The sequence below is a fragment of the Stegodyphus dumicola genome, chromosome X2 (assembly GCF_044657685.1).
Source record: "Stegodyphus dumicola isolate Sdum_Otavi_A_Nest chromosome X2, ASM4465768v1".
Classification (NCBI taxonomy): Eukaryota; Metazoa; Arthropoda; class Arachnida; order Araneae; family Eresidae; genus Stegodyphus; species Stegodyphus dumicola.
In genome coordinates, this window is record NC_140781.1 from 21,784,020 (window position 1) to 21,800,974 (window position 16,955).

General features: G+C 36.3%; 1 protein-coding gene across 1 annotated transcript; it reads right to left on the reverse strand.

The window, feature by feature from the left end:
* Positions 1-12,354: 12,354 nt before the first annotated feature.
* LOC118190683 (zinc finger MYM-type protein 1-like) lies at positions 12,355-13,935 on the reverse strand. The gene has a single exon (XM_035361443.2). It carries the CDS (start codon positions 13,933-13,935, stop codon positions 12,355-12,357), a length of 1,581 nt encoding a protein of 526 aa, XP_035217334.2.
* Between the last annotated feature and the right edge of the window lie 3,020 nt (positions 13,936-16,955).

Below are 16,955 nucleotides of genomic sequence, written 5' to 3' on the forward strand. Positions count from 1 at the left end.
TTTCAGCATGCCTTCGTGGTGTAACGGTAGCACACTCGACGCGTACTCGAGAGGTCCAGGCTCGATTCCCGGTGAGAGCATTGCTCATTTTTCCTGCCTCCTGCTTCCAAATAACCTAATGGCTCTATAACTGCCTGATCATACATTCGGTGTAATGTGGTATTTATTAGTAATTCAGGAAAATCGGAAGGACTGGAATTTATTTCTGAAAAAATTCGCCCAGTTATAGTTTTTACTTCAAGTGTCATTTTGTTCGGTAGACACGCATTAATTAGATTCATGACAGTTAAAATATGTATCACCCCTGAAGCTAAATTTTAAATTATTAAAATTTGACAAATTTGATAATATTCATATAGTTACATCTAACATAAAAAATTTCCTGCATGCAATAACTGGGTTTTAATTGCTGAAATTTTCTAGAATACATTTTATTTTCTACTTAAAACCTTCAAAATGTTCTACATAAAAATACCTTTTATATAATATCTTTATGTTATTTAATGATAGTTGCATAATATACTTATAATGTTACGACCATCTTCTTGTTCAATTACAATTTAATGGCGAATTTTAGCAGCTCGTGTGGAACGGGCTTGTAACTGCTGGATAAATGAAATGTTTTCTATAAAAATGTGGATAAAAAGCCAGTTTTTCAAGATAATGAGAGAGAAATTCTGACTTGAAATATATGCATTTTCTCTTGTTTAATCGAAATGCTGCTTTTGAAAACACAAGAAAAAATATGTAAGCAGATTCCACTTTGATTCTGAATACGCTGTCGGGTTAAAGTATATTTTAGGGTACTCCTTGGCGAAACTTGGCGATTTTTGGCGGTACATGGATACCGAGTTTGTGCAATGCTTTGACTTGTTATTTCGGCCTGTGTAGCGGCGATTTTGGCTCTAAAAATTGCCGCTACGCAAGCCAAAATAACAAGTCAAAGAATTGCACAAACTCGGTATCCATGTACACATCGACCTATTTTCACTTAAAAAAATATCCTCGAATTGCAAAAAAAATGGCATTGCGCACTCCCTTGACTTTATTCATGTACACATCGACCTATTTTCACTTTTAAAAAAAAATCCCCGAATTTGCGCAAACTATGCTTTACGCACTTCCTTGAGTTTGTCCATGTACACATCGCTATATTTTTACTTAAAAAGTCAAAGGAGCACCCAATTCTACAGTAGAGGCAAACAAAAAATACATAATCTCAATAAGCTACATTTTAAACCAAACAATAAAATAACACAAAAAAGACAAACCTGTTATGTATTTTCGCACTACACAAAGCAAAATCCCCTTACCTTATTTAGAAATTCGTTCGTCTTCAGTCTGTGGCACACAATATTCCTTAACAGCATCCAAAAACTTCCTAAAATTAGCTGAACTACAATCTGTATATCGGCGTCGCCACAGAATTTCACAAAAATAAAAAGTCAAAAATATACTACGTAGTTCTGGACTATGGCTACTAAGTAAACTTTCATTTACACAATTAATTCACTCAATTAATGCACTTTTCCCCTTTCGTTCCAAATCGTACAGAAACTTCAAATTAATTCTACTATACTAATTCAGAAGTCAAACACGCATTTGCGGTTTTGCAGCTGAAGATGATGGTTCGGTAAAACCATCGAAACTAGTCCTGTGAAAATTTTGTAGGTATAACGTTGATTTTTGTTGTTTGACTTCTGAATTAGTATTTATTCGGCGTGTTATTGTGTCTTAATTCTACTATATTCAGCCATTGTACCGTCTAAACAATGAAACAAGCAATTTACTTCCTAAGCAACACACACCACAAAAGCCTTTGCAAAACATCTCATGATTCAAAATTTCCCAGAATAGTAATGCAAACGATTACGTCATAATAGGGTTTCCATAAAGTTCAACTACTCAGGTTACCATAAATGATACAACAACTTGGCGAAAAACGAAACAACAACTTGGCGATAAATGAAACAACAACTTCGCGATAATAGATAGGGTACCTTAAAGTCAACTCTACCCCGCTGTCGAATTCACTTTCGATTTTTAAATACACTTTCAAAAGAGGAAAGAAGAAACGGAGCTATTAGGTACTGGAAATTCTGAATTATAACTTTGTAGAGACATTAGGATTTTTTTGAAAGCCGGAGAGATGAAAAATGAGCAACCGCCTTCGCCGGGAATCGAACCATGGACCTCTGGAATATCGGCCCAGCGTGCAGAACCACTACACCACGAAGGGACGCTAGGAAAGTGGGAGAAATACCTCATAACTTCTTTCAGTCGTTTTCAGTATTCTACCTTTTTATTCTCAATCTTGAAAAAAACTTTTATTTCTTAATGTACTTCTTTCTGATTTCGATACCTTTTGAAAAGTGTGTTTTTATAGTCTTCAGAATTGATTTTTCTTTTCTTGGACATAATCGGTAACATGTTTTATAGTTTTTTTAAAGGAGCATCTCATTGAGATAAAGCTCTTTTCAAGCCTAAACATAAATCTACCATTTATGCAAATAATCTAATTTTCATCTTAATCACTCTGCATTCTAGGATACATGTCCTGTTAGGCTGACAATGATGAATTAGCATTTTTTCATTTAAAATATATTTAAATTGGGTAAGTCCATACACAGAATCAAATTTAAGTGCACACTAAAGTCACAGAAAGTGTCTTTCTCTCTAGATCTCAACTTGCTTTTTACCAATGCGAATACGATGTATTTTTTTAAAAATATAATCAGCTTATACAGTACTGTTGTCTATTACTTGTAAACAATTATTCAATATTTCAAAATCGATAAATACGTATCTGGGAATTCCAAACATTGTTCATTTACCGTTTTGTGCAAAGCTTTATTTCATATCTCATGACTCAAGCAAATGTTTTATAAGTTCAAGCATACTTATTGAAAAGATGCATTTTTCTAAGTTATCTGCATAAATTTGAACATTCTTCAAATTTCATGCAAACAAAATTCTGCACTAGCCGTACCGGTTGTGGAGGACTGAGACATACCAAGTAGCCTGAGGTTCACATCATAAAACTCCAAACTGTATGCTCAACTTGTAGAGTCATTAGGTTGATTGAAAGCAGAAAAGATGAAAAAACATGCAACCGCCTTCTCCGGGAATCGAACCACGGACCTCTGGAATACCGGCTCAGCGTGCTACCGTTACACCACGAAGGCACGCTAGGAAAGTAGGAGAAATACCTTATAAGCTTACTCAGGCTCTGTAAGTGCTTCCACAAAAAAACCTTTCACCCATGTAAAGATCTAAACCATAAAATGATTGGTTATGTAAAGTAATAATAACCTTACAAACTAACATTAGCATAATCAGGAATTGCTTTAAAAATTTAAATGTTTAACACATTGCTTAGTAGATATTATTCCGCTAATTTGGAATTTGGGAGAGGATACTGTTAAAATTTAAAATAAAAGTTCATATATCTACCCAAATTCAGATCAAGTATCTGTCGAAGGAGAATTTCACTGATCTTTGGCGCACAGGTAACAGGTGACTCAAGACGGAAATACACATACTTTGCGTCAACTTTGATGGTTATACAGGTATAGTGGGATTTTTCCAGCTGCAGTTTGACAATGAATGTAAAGGAGTAATATTAGGTGTGATGTATATAAACTACCTATCCCTTTGGACAACAGCGAAATGATAATGTATCTAGCCGTAGATCCAGTGACTAGAGTGGGATCACACAGTCTGTCTCAGCCTGATTGGTCCCTTTCTTCTTTCTTCCTTACTTTTGAGATGCAGACGTAGTGTAAGCTATCAGTTATTTTCCCCACATACTAACTTTTTAAAACAGGAAAATGTCGAAACAGGTATTTGGTACTGAAGCTCGAAAGAAACGTAGTATTTAACATTCGATCTTAGACCTTCTCAGCAAATTGCTCCGAGTCGGAGACATAGCAGAAACTTTCAATTAAATTCTCTCTGATATGTATAAATCGTGAATGGTATGTTGCAAAGATTAGATGAGATTCCAAGTTAAACGTATTTATTAATAATTCCACAGATTGCAGCTTCCACTACAAGCAAGTTTCTTAATCGTGATGCAATATTTATTATAAATAAATATTATTTAATCCGGGGATTAAATTTTAAGTTTTAACTGATATTTTCTGAATTGAAAACAAGGATTGGAATGATCCTTAAGTTATAAGAGAAATTTTCTCCTTCCTGAGTTCTTTCATGATGTAACTGGACACAAGTCCGGTTAGCAGCAGAAGGTCCTGAATTAGAATGCCGGAGAGGGTTTTCCTGTTTTCTGCTTCGATAAATACCTAATCGCTTTACAAAGTGCTTATCCTAATTGTATTATAAATTCGAACAGGATTAGCATAAAATGTTAACTCCATTCTTCATCATCTGCGTAGCTCTTTAAAAAATGATGTATAGGAGAATATCTTTACAAATTAAAAAAAGATATAAGACTAATAGCGCAGATTTAGTTCTATGAATCTGATTCAAATAAAATGCAAAGAAAAACAAAACGTGAAGAGTATTCTCTCTAATGTATAAAAAGTAATTAAAATCTTAGCCTTTCTTTCTCTCACACACATTTATCTCCTTTTCATTTAGATGTCCGTGCGGTAACGAAATTGAAGACAAACAAAATTTTCCGCACGAAGGTGTCGGTGGACAGATCATTCCGCTTTATCGAAAGCCTGTCGGAATTATCCTCAGACCACAATCCTGTAATGATGGAAATTACTACCAATTTCTACAGCACACCACACAAAAGAGTTCTTATTACTAACTGGGCAGCTCTAAACAACAAAGCTTTAAACAACACTCAGTACCCTACCAATGCAATACACTCGAGGAATGAGTTAGATGTTTTCACAGAAGAATTCACTGAAGAACTCCATAATGCACTATTAAACAACAACAACAACAATTTAGGCTTCCCTGCCCCGTGAACTAAATCACACTAGTTCACGGGGGTAGGGGCTCAAAGGAGTAGACCTGAGGTCTACTCCCCCTTTGGGCACGTCGTGGAGGTTCAACCTCCACTATTACCCTCCAGAGGAGCAGCGCACCACCTGGAATTCACCAGGCAGCACCGGTCGTCTAATGCTCCTACCAGTCGCATGGGCGAGCCCGTCGCAGTGGGCCGTTACCCTGCAAACCCATGGAGGTAGGAAAGGGAGGAGGGGCCATTCCGCGCTAGAAGTGAAGCAGTGCTTTGAAGCTTGGGTCACCAGACGGGGTGTTTTTTGTTTACATTCAGAAGCTCGCTTGACAAAATTCTGATAGTATTTCGACACACGACAGTTCCATAGAAATCGAAAAAGGGACACTCTCGCATGAAAGAAACATTCATAGTGTGATGGATAATAGCAATTTGTATAGTTTACTGACATTTACGCAAAAATCACATCTTGGTTATTTTTCGATAACTAACAACAGCGATTTTGATTATGAATTTGTTTTATAAAATTCTAAGCTGTTGCACTACAAAAATATAGATTTTTAAGAAAATTGCTAAAAGGGATCTGCCAAAATTTATTTTCTAGAAGATTTGAAAAGTTTGAAACTTGATGGCTAAATGTAAATATAAAATTATGTATGTTAAAATATTTGTAATTAGGCACATAGGTCAGATTAAGTTTTTATTAAATAGAGTAACGCATGCAAGGGCTATCTGCCTAAAGAGAGAGATGCCATCGTGAGGGAATTTTGAAGAAAAACTGACCTTTGAGTGGGTATTAAAAATAATACTTATAATTTTCATTCAAATTATATTCATATATATTTTTTATGTAAAACTTTCGGGTGTATGCTAAATTAGTGTAAATTACTTTACACGAAAAATATAGTGAATACACAGAAATTAAAGATTTGCACATGCCGGAAATGATAAATAGGAAATATGTATGGGTATTTATGCATGTGCTTTCAAAAAGCATGTATCTGCCTTTGACAAAATACTTAAATATTCATTAAATTATTTATAAATGTATTTGAAATGAAGAATTTATTCACTTATAAACAACTGTGATAGTACTGTGAAGAAATCTAATGATTAAATGTATCTAATTTATAATGATTAGAAATGTTATCTAAATATATAATAACCTTAATATTGAATTGTAAACATAAATTGAAATCCTGTTGACAAATACGTTATAAAACTATTTAAGCAAGAATTGTTCATATTGGAAAGCAATCTGTTAAAAGGTATTGTAAAGCAAATGCTATGAGATGCGCACTTAAGAACGTAATAAAGAGTTTTGGAATATGTATTGTTGAAATGAAGGGTAAAAAAAAAATCTGATAAGTATAATTAAAAGAATTATTCCCTTTACATTTTATAATAACTCAGTTACAAGTTTTAAATAATACTTAAAAAAAAAAAAAAAAAAAAAAAAAAAAATATTCCCTTTCAGAAATGTTCAGAGAAAGTCAAATACTATTTTCCTAATAATTCTCTAATTTAAAATGAACCGAATAGAGCATTAATTATAAATTGACTTACATTTTTCGATTTAAAAGAAGCCAAAAAATCATGTCATATTTAAGAAAGTATTTTAGGAAGAAGCTCTATAAATAGAAAAGAAATAATGCATAATTTTAATATTAATAATACAATAAACTTTGATCTTAATTTTTGTACCTTAACCGAATAAAATCGAATTACCTTAATTTTTTTTTCTAATGTAATTAACGAAAACTTGTGAAAATATTTCATTCAAATTAAACCATTCTGAGAAAACTGGCCTGTGAAAAGTATAGCATTTAATTCCGTTCAGAATGAAATGTTGTTTAAAAATATGTTGTTTTCACATACTTAGGACTCTGCAGTGTTGTAGAAAAAGAAAATATATACATTTATATGTATATTTGCGACGTAATTACAAAATATTTACACCCGAACGCCTCAAATCCCATAGAACTCAATAGTAAATGACCCAATGTTTTGGTCACCACGTAGGGATCGCCGATGCTTCAGAGCAGGGTACGGAGAAACTTGTTTAGGGCGACTCCTTCTTACTTCCTACCTCCATGTGCAAACCGGGGGGGGAACCAAGCCCTCCGGCTACGGTTCCACACCGCTCAGGACATGCCAGTCCCCGAGGCCGGCCAATAAATGACCTTTCCCAGGGGCTTCAGAACCACCAAGTTCATAAGTTTTATCCCCCGTGGCCGAACCTATTAAACAATAGAAAAACTGTAAGAGAAGATAAGAGGTATAAAAAAAGTTCCCTCCGTGAGCTTATCAGAAACAAAAACCAGGCTCGCAAGCAATGACAACGCTTCAGATGTATTACTAAATCAACTCAATCAACAAGTCAGGACTCTATAAAAAACACTCACAGCTCGACTGGGCCAGACATTTAGAATCACACTCTAGAGATGATAATTCTCTAGGGAGTGCTGTTTCTAAATTTAAACGACGCAACACGAATATTCCGCCCATTAACGGCCCCAACGGGATCGCTTACACTGATTTTGAGAAAGCTGAGTCTATTGCAGATCACTATGCTTCTCAATTTCGTACACACAACATTTCCCATCCTCAAACAGAACACTCAGTTATGTCCCTCATTACTCAATTCCAATCAAGAACACACGCAAACAACACACCCTTAATTATGCCGTCAGAGGTTATTATTTATATCGAGAAGAGAAAAAAAAACGGAAAAGCCTCGAATTGGACAATATCAGCACCAAAATGATCAAGGATATGGGAGCAAAGATGCTAAGTAAATTCACTAAACTCCTAAACGCTATGTTAAGACTGCAGTATTTTCTGACCAATTGGAAAACAGCAATCATATCGCCGATTCTGAAACCAGGAAAAACCCCCCTCTGGCTGCATCCTATAGGCCGATAAGCTTTTTATCGACTCGGAGCAAAATAGCAGAAGCTGTAATACTGAAAAGAATTCAAGGTTTTCTGCAGGATAATAACATCTTCATCCCACAGCAATATGGTTTCAGAAGAAAGCACTCTAACACCCACCAAGTTTATCATGACACAGAAATGATTGCAGATGGATTCAAGCAGAAACTCATCACTGGAGCTCTCTTTCTCGATATTTCGAAAGCCTTTGACTGTGTATGGCTACAGGGCCTCACCTGCAAACTAATTACTCTGGGTTTCCCAGATTACATCATAAACCTCATTAATTCCTATCTTTACGACAGACACTTTGTCGTTTGTTATAACAATACTCATTCTACACAAAAAATAACTCTTTCTGGTTTATCTCAAGGAAGTTTACTTTCGCCCACTTTATTTTCAATTTATACGAACGACATCCCACACAACTCCTTCACTACGCTAGCACTTTATGCAGACGACACTACGATCCTTTACTAAAACGCGTCTATGGCCGCAGTTGTACAAACGTTACAAGAACACATCCACGCACTAGAGTCCTGGATGACAAAATGGAAGATAAAAACGAATGTTGATAAGTCTGAAGCTGTTTACTTCACGTACAAAAGAAACACCGATCTGAATATCACCCTGAAAATGTACGACGTCAGCATCCCCTGTGCCAAGCAAGTCAAATACCTCGGTGTCATTTTAAACCAAAACCTCACTTGGACCCCACACATAACATATATCTTAAATAAGTTTCGGGGTACTAAAGCTTTACTCAACCCCTTAATTGCCCAAAACTCCGCTTTATCAATTTAAAATAAACTTCATGTATTTCGATCCATGTTGCGACGAATTATTACCTATGCCTGTCCCGTCTGGGGCTTTGTGTGTAAAAGTAAAATGTTAAGAATTCAGGAAAGTCATTGCGCTCAGAAGAATAACTAATAGTAATAGTAACAATTAATATAACGCTGATTTTTGTTGTTTGACTTCTGGATTAGTATTTGTTCGGCGTGTTATCGTGTCTTAATTAATAGTCCCTGGTTTTTCAGGAATGAAGCTATCCCCAATGAATTGAATATTGACAAAAGCAGTGTATGCATAGCAAAAGTAGCGAAGAAATTCTTCAATAATATTGACAAAGCCCAAAATAGTTCTATTCCCATATTGAAGTATGACTACGCAAGCAGTGACAACAGAAAAAGACCAGGAGCGGTCCTTCCCCACTTAAATGACTGGAATTTAATGTGCTGATACAAATAGTATTCCCAGTTGTGCCCCTGAATCTCTTTTATACTTCAGAAAATCTAGCTTAATCTCATGCATTTATCTTAATTTCTTTCGACACGCATTACTGTCGCCATCTAGGATCAAATTGCTGTACCTAGTTCCCTCAATAGTTGTTTAGTCCTACCATATTATTTCACTCCACGATCCTTTTACTTGATTTTTATATATTTTTGTACCTAATTACGTACTTATGTTATTAATCTAACTTAGGATACAAACTTTATGTTTAGCCTCGCCCCTTGACCAATTCCTGAGTTTCAAGTTAATGCACTTCCTTTCCAGCCACCTCATTGGACCCTGCAAACAAGAAGCTCCACCAGGGGGGGCAGTCCTTTGGCACCCCTGGCCAAAGGACTTCTCTCTCCACCCATGCATCGACCATTTGAGCTCCAGGCGCCCGAATAGTAGCATGCCACACCATTTGCTCTGCAAAGATTGCTATTTACGCTGATCCAGCAGCCATTATTGCTTTATCACCCCTTTGGACATTGTACGCTGAGCAACTGAACTGACTGACTGATTTGTATATGCGAGAGGCTCATTCACCATGCAATTCACATATTAATTTGCTACGTTATTGTGTGCTGCTCTCACATATTAATTTGCTATGTTATGTCAGGGACGCCATGCTTATCCTCACGAGTTATACTCAGGATGCGGCTACCAGCTCAGGGGCCTGAAAAAATGTGTGCGTAACACCTGAGCCTCCGTTTCAAAGCTTGGTTTCGAAGCTAACGGCGTGCAGGTGATGGATCATTGTGGTAATATGCACTCCAAAAACTCTAAAAGCTTACGCATAGTTCAAGGCGGGTGTTTACCCTTATCTACACTTACTACCAATAAGTATTTGGACACCTGTGATAGAAAAGAAAAACTAACTTTATTCAAAATCAATAGTTTGTAGAGACTCCATGAGAGGTAATTATAGTGTGGTCGCTACCCCTTTCAGTCGCTACTCCTTTTTATCACTAAGATTTTTTCCGCAACCCCCAGGACTCCATAATATTAAGAAAAATTTTGTGGAACCCCATAAGTATTGCGCAAGTCCGACACACGCGTGAATGAAACTGTAAATTTTTTCACTTGTAACTGTAACATATTATTGGAGTTTCATTAACTTTAATTTCTAATTTTAAGACATAGAACATTGTGAAAATCTTAAGTAAGTAACAGACGAAATGACAGCTTCACGTGCAAAGTAAGGAAATGAACGTTTATACACTGACTACCAATAAGTATTTGGACACCTATGATAGAAAAGAAAAACTAACTTTTTTCAAAATCAATAGTTGGTAGAGCCTCCACGAGAGGTAATTACAGCATGGACCCTCCGGGGCATACTTTCCACAAGTCTTTGTATGACAGCTAGTGGTATTTTCTTCCATTCGGCTTGGAGAAGTTCCTTCACCGATTTTGCACGGGTAGTGCACCCCTGAATTCGGCGATGCAACTCGTCCCAGAGGTTCTCGATAGTGTTCAGGTCTGGACTCTGGGCAGGCCAGTCCATTCGATGATCTCTATTGGCACCATACCAAGCCTTGGTTAACGTCGAAACATGACAACTGGCATTGTCGTCCTGAAAGTAACAGGGGTCCAACCTGTAAAACTGCCACAACGTAGGAAGCCCATTGTCATCCAAAATAGTGCAGTAGGCATCGGAGTTGGGCTTTCCATGAATGGGGACCAAGGGTCCCAGCCCATACCAGGAGAAACACCCCCAGACCATAATTCCACCTCCGCCGAACTTGACTGTTGGCACAATGCATTCTGGCAGGAGACGTTCTCCAGGTAGAAGCCAGACCCAGACTCTGCCATCCGAACGGTAAAGGGTGAACCTTGATTCGTCGCTCCAAAGAACCCGTTTCTACTGATCTACGGTCCAATTTCGATGTGCTTTGCACCACATTAACCGAGCAGCGCGGTTGGACTTTGTGATCAAAGGCTTATGGGCAGCAGCACGACCAAGAAAACCAAGCAGATGTGCTTCCTTACGGATGGTATTCATTGAAACAGTACTCCCGGATGCCTGTTGAAACTCCTCGCGGATGAGGGCCATCGGTTGGGTGCGGTTCTTCCGAATTTCTCTGGACAGCACTCGTCGGTCTCTATCTCCCAGTTTCTTTGGTCTTCCGACTCGGGGCACATTCCGACAATCACCGCTCACCTTCCACCTCTTAATCACATAGGCCACTATCGATTTTGGGTACTTCAGATCGCTAGATATGTCCCTTAAGGATCGGCCACATTTGTGATACCTGATAATTATACCTTTCTCGAAATCAGAGAGCTCCGAACTGCGAGGCATCTTGCATGCGACTAAAGCCGAAGCTGTTTCCTACACGATATATACCGGCGGAGTCCGTGACGTACCTTAGTACCGCAGATATCGTCATTTGCATAGGTGTCCAAATACTTATTGGTAGTCAGTGTATAGCTGAATTCCACACGGCTTTGATGGGATCCGTTCTGACAGATTACACAGCATTCTTCAACTCCTCTCTCTCTGAATACCAGGGCCAGATTACCAATTAGGCACAGTAGGCACGTGCCTAGGGCCTACGAAGGCCAAAGGTCTTAGGGCTTTGAAAAAAAATATATTGAAATAAAAATACCCCAAAAACTTATAAACATTTTTATATTATTATATAGAGAAAGTCAAAATAATATATGTAAATACAAATACACAAAAAATATGAATACAAAACGTTTGGTTTACTAAGTAGATCCTAAAATAACTCCTTTTTTCGGGATTTTGACACAGCGAATTCGTGTATTATATCTTCAAAATTAATGCCGCGAGCGACATCACTTTCAATACACAGAAGGCCCAGTGACGAAGTTCTCTCTTGACCCATAGTTGAACGCATAAAATTTTTTATAAGCTTCAACTTGGAGAATGATCTTTCTCCTTCTGCATTCGAACCCAATATCGAAAGGTATATGCGCAATGCAATATTAACATTTGGGAAACTTGACACAAGTTTATCCTTTATTTGTAATTTGATGAGATCCGTTATAGAGGTGGTTTTGGGGTACAAATTTGAAAAAATCAAATACTCATCAACAAAGTTTTCTTCTAAGTCAGACGGATACATTTTTACCAGAGCTTGAGCCTTAACCTTGATAATGTCCTCGGTCAGTGTATTATCCGTAAGAAAACTAAATGTGTCATAAAGGCTGGTATACGCAGTGCGTCTCTTTGTCATTTCAGCGCAAAGCACATCCAGAACAATAAAAAAAATTAATCTTAAAGGAATCTTTGGCACTGCGAGAGGAAGTCTCATCTGGCCCTTCATCGAACTGTCGTTTTCTCTTACGAACTCTAGTTTCGGATTCTTTAAATTCTGAATCTGGTGCAAGGGCTTTTGCCTTAAGATAATAGCTATTATACATGTCCTCAATTCTGCAGTGAGATAAATATTGAATTAAACTGTCGTAAAGTCGCACCATCGTGTTAAACTCGATGCCAGGTTCTTGAAGAGATTTATTTACAATATCGACGTGTTTTAGTAGATCTTCCCAAATAACTGTGAGTAATACCATCTCCAAAGTATTCATTTGATGGATTAAGGTTTGTGCCTCAATCACTGTTGTAGGTTTCATACCTTCACTAGTTGAAATATTTGTAAGAATACCACGTATATCATCATAATGGGCACATAATGTTTTTACAGCCTCATAACGTGCTGACCATCTGGTCTCTGAAAGTCTTTTTACAGAAATTTTACTTCCCAAAGACCTTAGTTTAGACCATCTTTGAGGGGACGCTGCAAAGAAATTGTAGAGCGATTGCAAAATTTCAAAAAATTTTACAGCTTCTAAGCAGCTTTCTGCCGCCGCTGTGCCAACTAGATTAAGACTATGAGCTCCACATGGTACCCAAGTGGCTGCGCTGTTGATTTCCCTAAATCTAGTTTGTACTCCCGAATACACTCCGCTTATATTAGCCGCATTGTCATAAGACTGACATCTGCAAAATTTTGGGTCTATTCCCTGATTTTCTAAAACTGAAATTAGAGTGTCAAAAAGATACTTGGCATCATGTTTTTCTATTTTAACAAACATCAAAAATCTTTCATATATATCTACAGTTTTTGAGACATATCTAATAACTATGGAGAGTTGATCCGTATGGCTAACGTCAGGTGTAGAATCCACAGTGATTCCATAATACTTGGCTTCTTTGATTTCTGTAACTATTTTTTCCAATACTTTTGACCCCAGTAAAATTATTAGTTCTTCATACGTTGTGGAGGATAAATATGATACTTTTCCGCGGCCTGGATTACCGTATCTTCTTACATGTTCTTCTAGAAACGGATCAAATTTGGCTAAGAGATCGATACACCCAAGAAAATTGCCATTACTAGGATCACCATGTATTTCATTATCGCCTCTAAACGCTAGTCCCCTTTCGGTCAAAAACTTAATTACTTCCACTACTCTTCTTAAAACCGTTGTCCAATATGTGCTTTCTTTTTCCTTGACAATATCAAACGTCTCATCAATTTTTCTAGTTTGTTGGTAGTTCACTAAAGCAGAAATAGATGCAAAATGTTCTTTTGACACTTCATGACTTGAAATTCTCGAATGTGCGTTTTTCCAGTCATTAAAGCCTGTAAGGAATTGGTTACACAGGTTTGGATTTCCAGGTAGGTCCGATTTGAACAAAATACATTTATAACAAAAAAACTTGCCAGTAGATTCGGAAAATATCAACCAGTCCCTTTTTATAATATCATTGTTGTTCAGTTTTCTGAAAAAATAATCTTGTGATGGACATCTCATTATTTCGCCAAATTTAGTGGCGTATAACTTAAAATTTATATCCAATTTCTGCACAGGGTGATTACGAGAGAAGTAATCGATAAGATCTGCGCTTATGGTTGTCCACCGTGCTGGATCAGAACTGAAAATACTTGAGGCTGATGTTGTTGGTAGTGATTCAGGCACCACCTGCTTGGAAGCGTCGTTAAAATTTCGTAAACCCCCGTCAGCCTCTCTTCTGTGACATTCTCAGTTTTATTGGTTGAACATTCTTGCGAGTCCCAACAAGCCTCAGCTTCTTTAGGTCTAACCTCGATCGAGGAAATATCTACCGCATCTGCATTATCTTCTGTCTCCTTAGAAATGTTAACATATTTCAATAAAGAACCTTTAATTTTACTAAGCGACTCACTCACTTTCTCTTTCTTTTTGCGTTTTTCATGTCCACTTTGGTGTTTTCTTTTATATCCATCAGACATTTTTCGCTAAAAAAAAATATTTAAAAAAAGCTTTTATAAATTGCGCTTAAAAGTTTAAAATAATTTTTTAACTTTCTGATATACCATAATAAAAGCGATGGGCACGCACAAACTAAAATTTAAACTTGTTTTCTCCTTCTTCTCGTCACCTTTAAATATACATTTTAGTTTGCGCCCGTCGCTTTTATTATGCTATCAGAAAGCTAAAAAGTTATTTTAAATTTGTTAAGTAATGCATTTTAAACTTGTAAAAACGAAACCCGGATTTACGAGTATGGATTAAAATTAAGCTATTCCAAAGGTGATTTGGACTGTACTATTTCTACGACTACTACTGGAGATTTTTTACAATAGTATGGCCAAACCACCCCATAGTAGGCCTACTCAAAGTTCCTTGCATTGTGCTGCATTCTACGGCGGACTATTATACTAATAAGAAGTGATAAAATGAAATTCTATTATTTATAATAGAATGAAGCAATATTCCAGAATCAAAAACTAGGTTGAAATAAGTAGAGTATAAAAACAACTTTCCTTTATTTACCTTACTTATAATAAATTTAACTTCCAGTTTTTAAACTAAAGATTGACTTGGGGTTGAGCGTGATTAAATACAAGCACAGGCATACACGCTCTATCGTAGTGTTTACATATTAACTTATTACACAACTGAGCTACTAAAACAAAAGACCTTAGCAGCAGGGAAAACCTCTCGATCGCGCGCAAGCGTTTGGTAGTGGGCATGGAAACGTGGCCAACTGTGTCAAACGCATGTGCCCGTCCGAGAGGTTTTCCCGGAGGCTAATGTCTTGTCATGTTCATGTACTAAAACCCTGGAATTCTGCATGGAATTTGGTAGATATAAAAGTTGCATTGTTGCAGATAAACTCAATTCTGGAATTATGGCTATTGAAAATGGCTCTATGAAAAATAAAAACATTAAAATCCCAAAATAAAATAATGTTATTTTACCGCATCATCACATTTTCGGATTTATATCTACAACAAAATTATTACTTAATATTAGCGGTCAATTTCAGTTAAAAAATGTTTATTATTTCGGGGCCTACGCTGCTGGAGTGCCTAGGGCCTACGACACCCTTAATCCGGCCCTGCTGAATACGCTGTTAACAAGATAACTCATTATAGCGATATTTACCCCAGATCTGAAGTCGTAAAGCAGACAGCTATGAACAAAGGACTTATTTACGGGCACATTAGGGTTAAATCTTAAATGACGAGTTTCACTTGAATGCACTTTTATGTTATGTCAGCCTCTTTCTTTATGTACCCTTACAGCAGAAAATTCGAGAAAGAAGTGAAGAAATCTGAAGTGAAGTTCTAAGATGAAAAGAAATTTCCCAGCTATACAGTCCAATTTGACAACGAGTGTATTTTCGTAATTATGATCATTTCACAAATAATGCTTTCGTAAATTCACTAATAATGAAAATAATCTTTTAAAAACAATTTTTTGGAAAAATTCGTCAAAGTCACCAAAACATTATTTTTTTTTCAAATTGCAAGTTTTTTTTTTCTTTTTGCATTGCTACAATATTCTCTGTGTAACCTGTAATATTCACAATAACAGTCTTTGAGAACAATTTTTAAAGGGATCGTCATTACACGCAATTACTGTTCTGTCATCGACCTGTTCTTGTCGGATACACACAGCCTGAAGCCATTTCGTTCGAAGTAGAAACAATCTTTCGGTCGGGAAGTATTTTCTTTTTGGAAGACCTGTTAGTGAGAACCGGAAAAGGAATACTATTTATTCGAATCGTCGTATGCACTTTTTTTTTTTCTTTTGCGTAGAAATAATCCTAGTTTCATAATTGACCTTCATAAATAAGACAAGTCATTCACTAAACCTTTGAGATCAGTTACCTGTGGTTTGAGTTTAATGAATTAATCTCGATTTTGCTTATCTTAACCAATACTAATCTACTGAAAACGTACCCAATCATTTCAAGAAGGACACATGAAACATGAAAAATAACAGTCACTAGGTCAACATAACAGATCAAAGCATCGGGTGTTGATTTTTCTTCTTACACTCAAGTTTATAAGTCGAATTTAACTTGAACAGTACTTTTTGCTGGGGACAGCAACACTGCTTGTCATGTTTTGAAAATGAAATACAGTTTGAGATCTAGGGAGACTAAATTCTAACGTCTACCGATGTTTTCCGTATATAACTTAAAAACAAAGTAGATTTTTTAAATGTCTTTATCTGAGAATATTCTCTGGGAAAATTTGTCAAAAGTGTTTTAAATTGATAAATAATAAAAAAAAAAAGATTTAAATTTCATATATTAATCATCCATCTTATTTAATTCACAAATGAAACTATGTTTTGACTTACTTATTTTAAAGAAAACAAAATGACATTAGATGCCTTTTCATTACTGAAGGAGCAGGTTTGAGTTTGGTGTGGCTGTTCCAAATGGGAATCATTCAAAATGCTATACAAAATTTTTCTTTCGTGCTAGTTAATTTTCCCGTTAAATAGGTAGTAATAAAAGAGAAATTAGACATAAATAAGTGAAATTTAATCTGTAA

Excerpts from the sequence above, each read along its gene's own strand:
- LOC118190683 (XM_035361443.2), bottom strand. The coding sequence starts at position 13,935 with ATGAGATGTCCATCACAAGATTATTTTTTCAGAAAACTGAACAACAAT.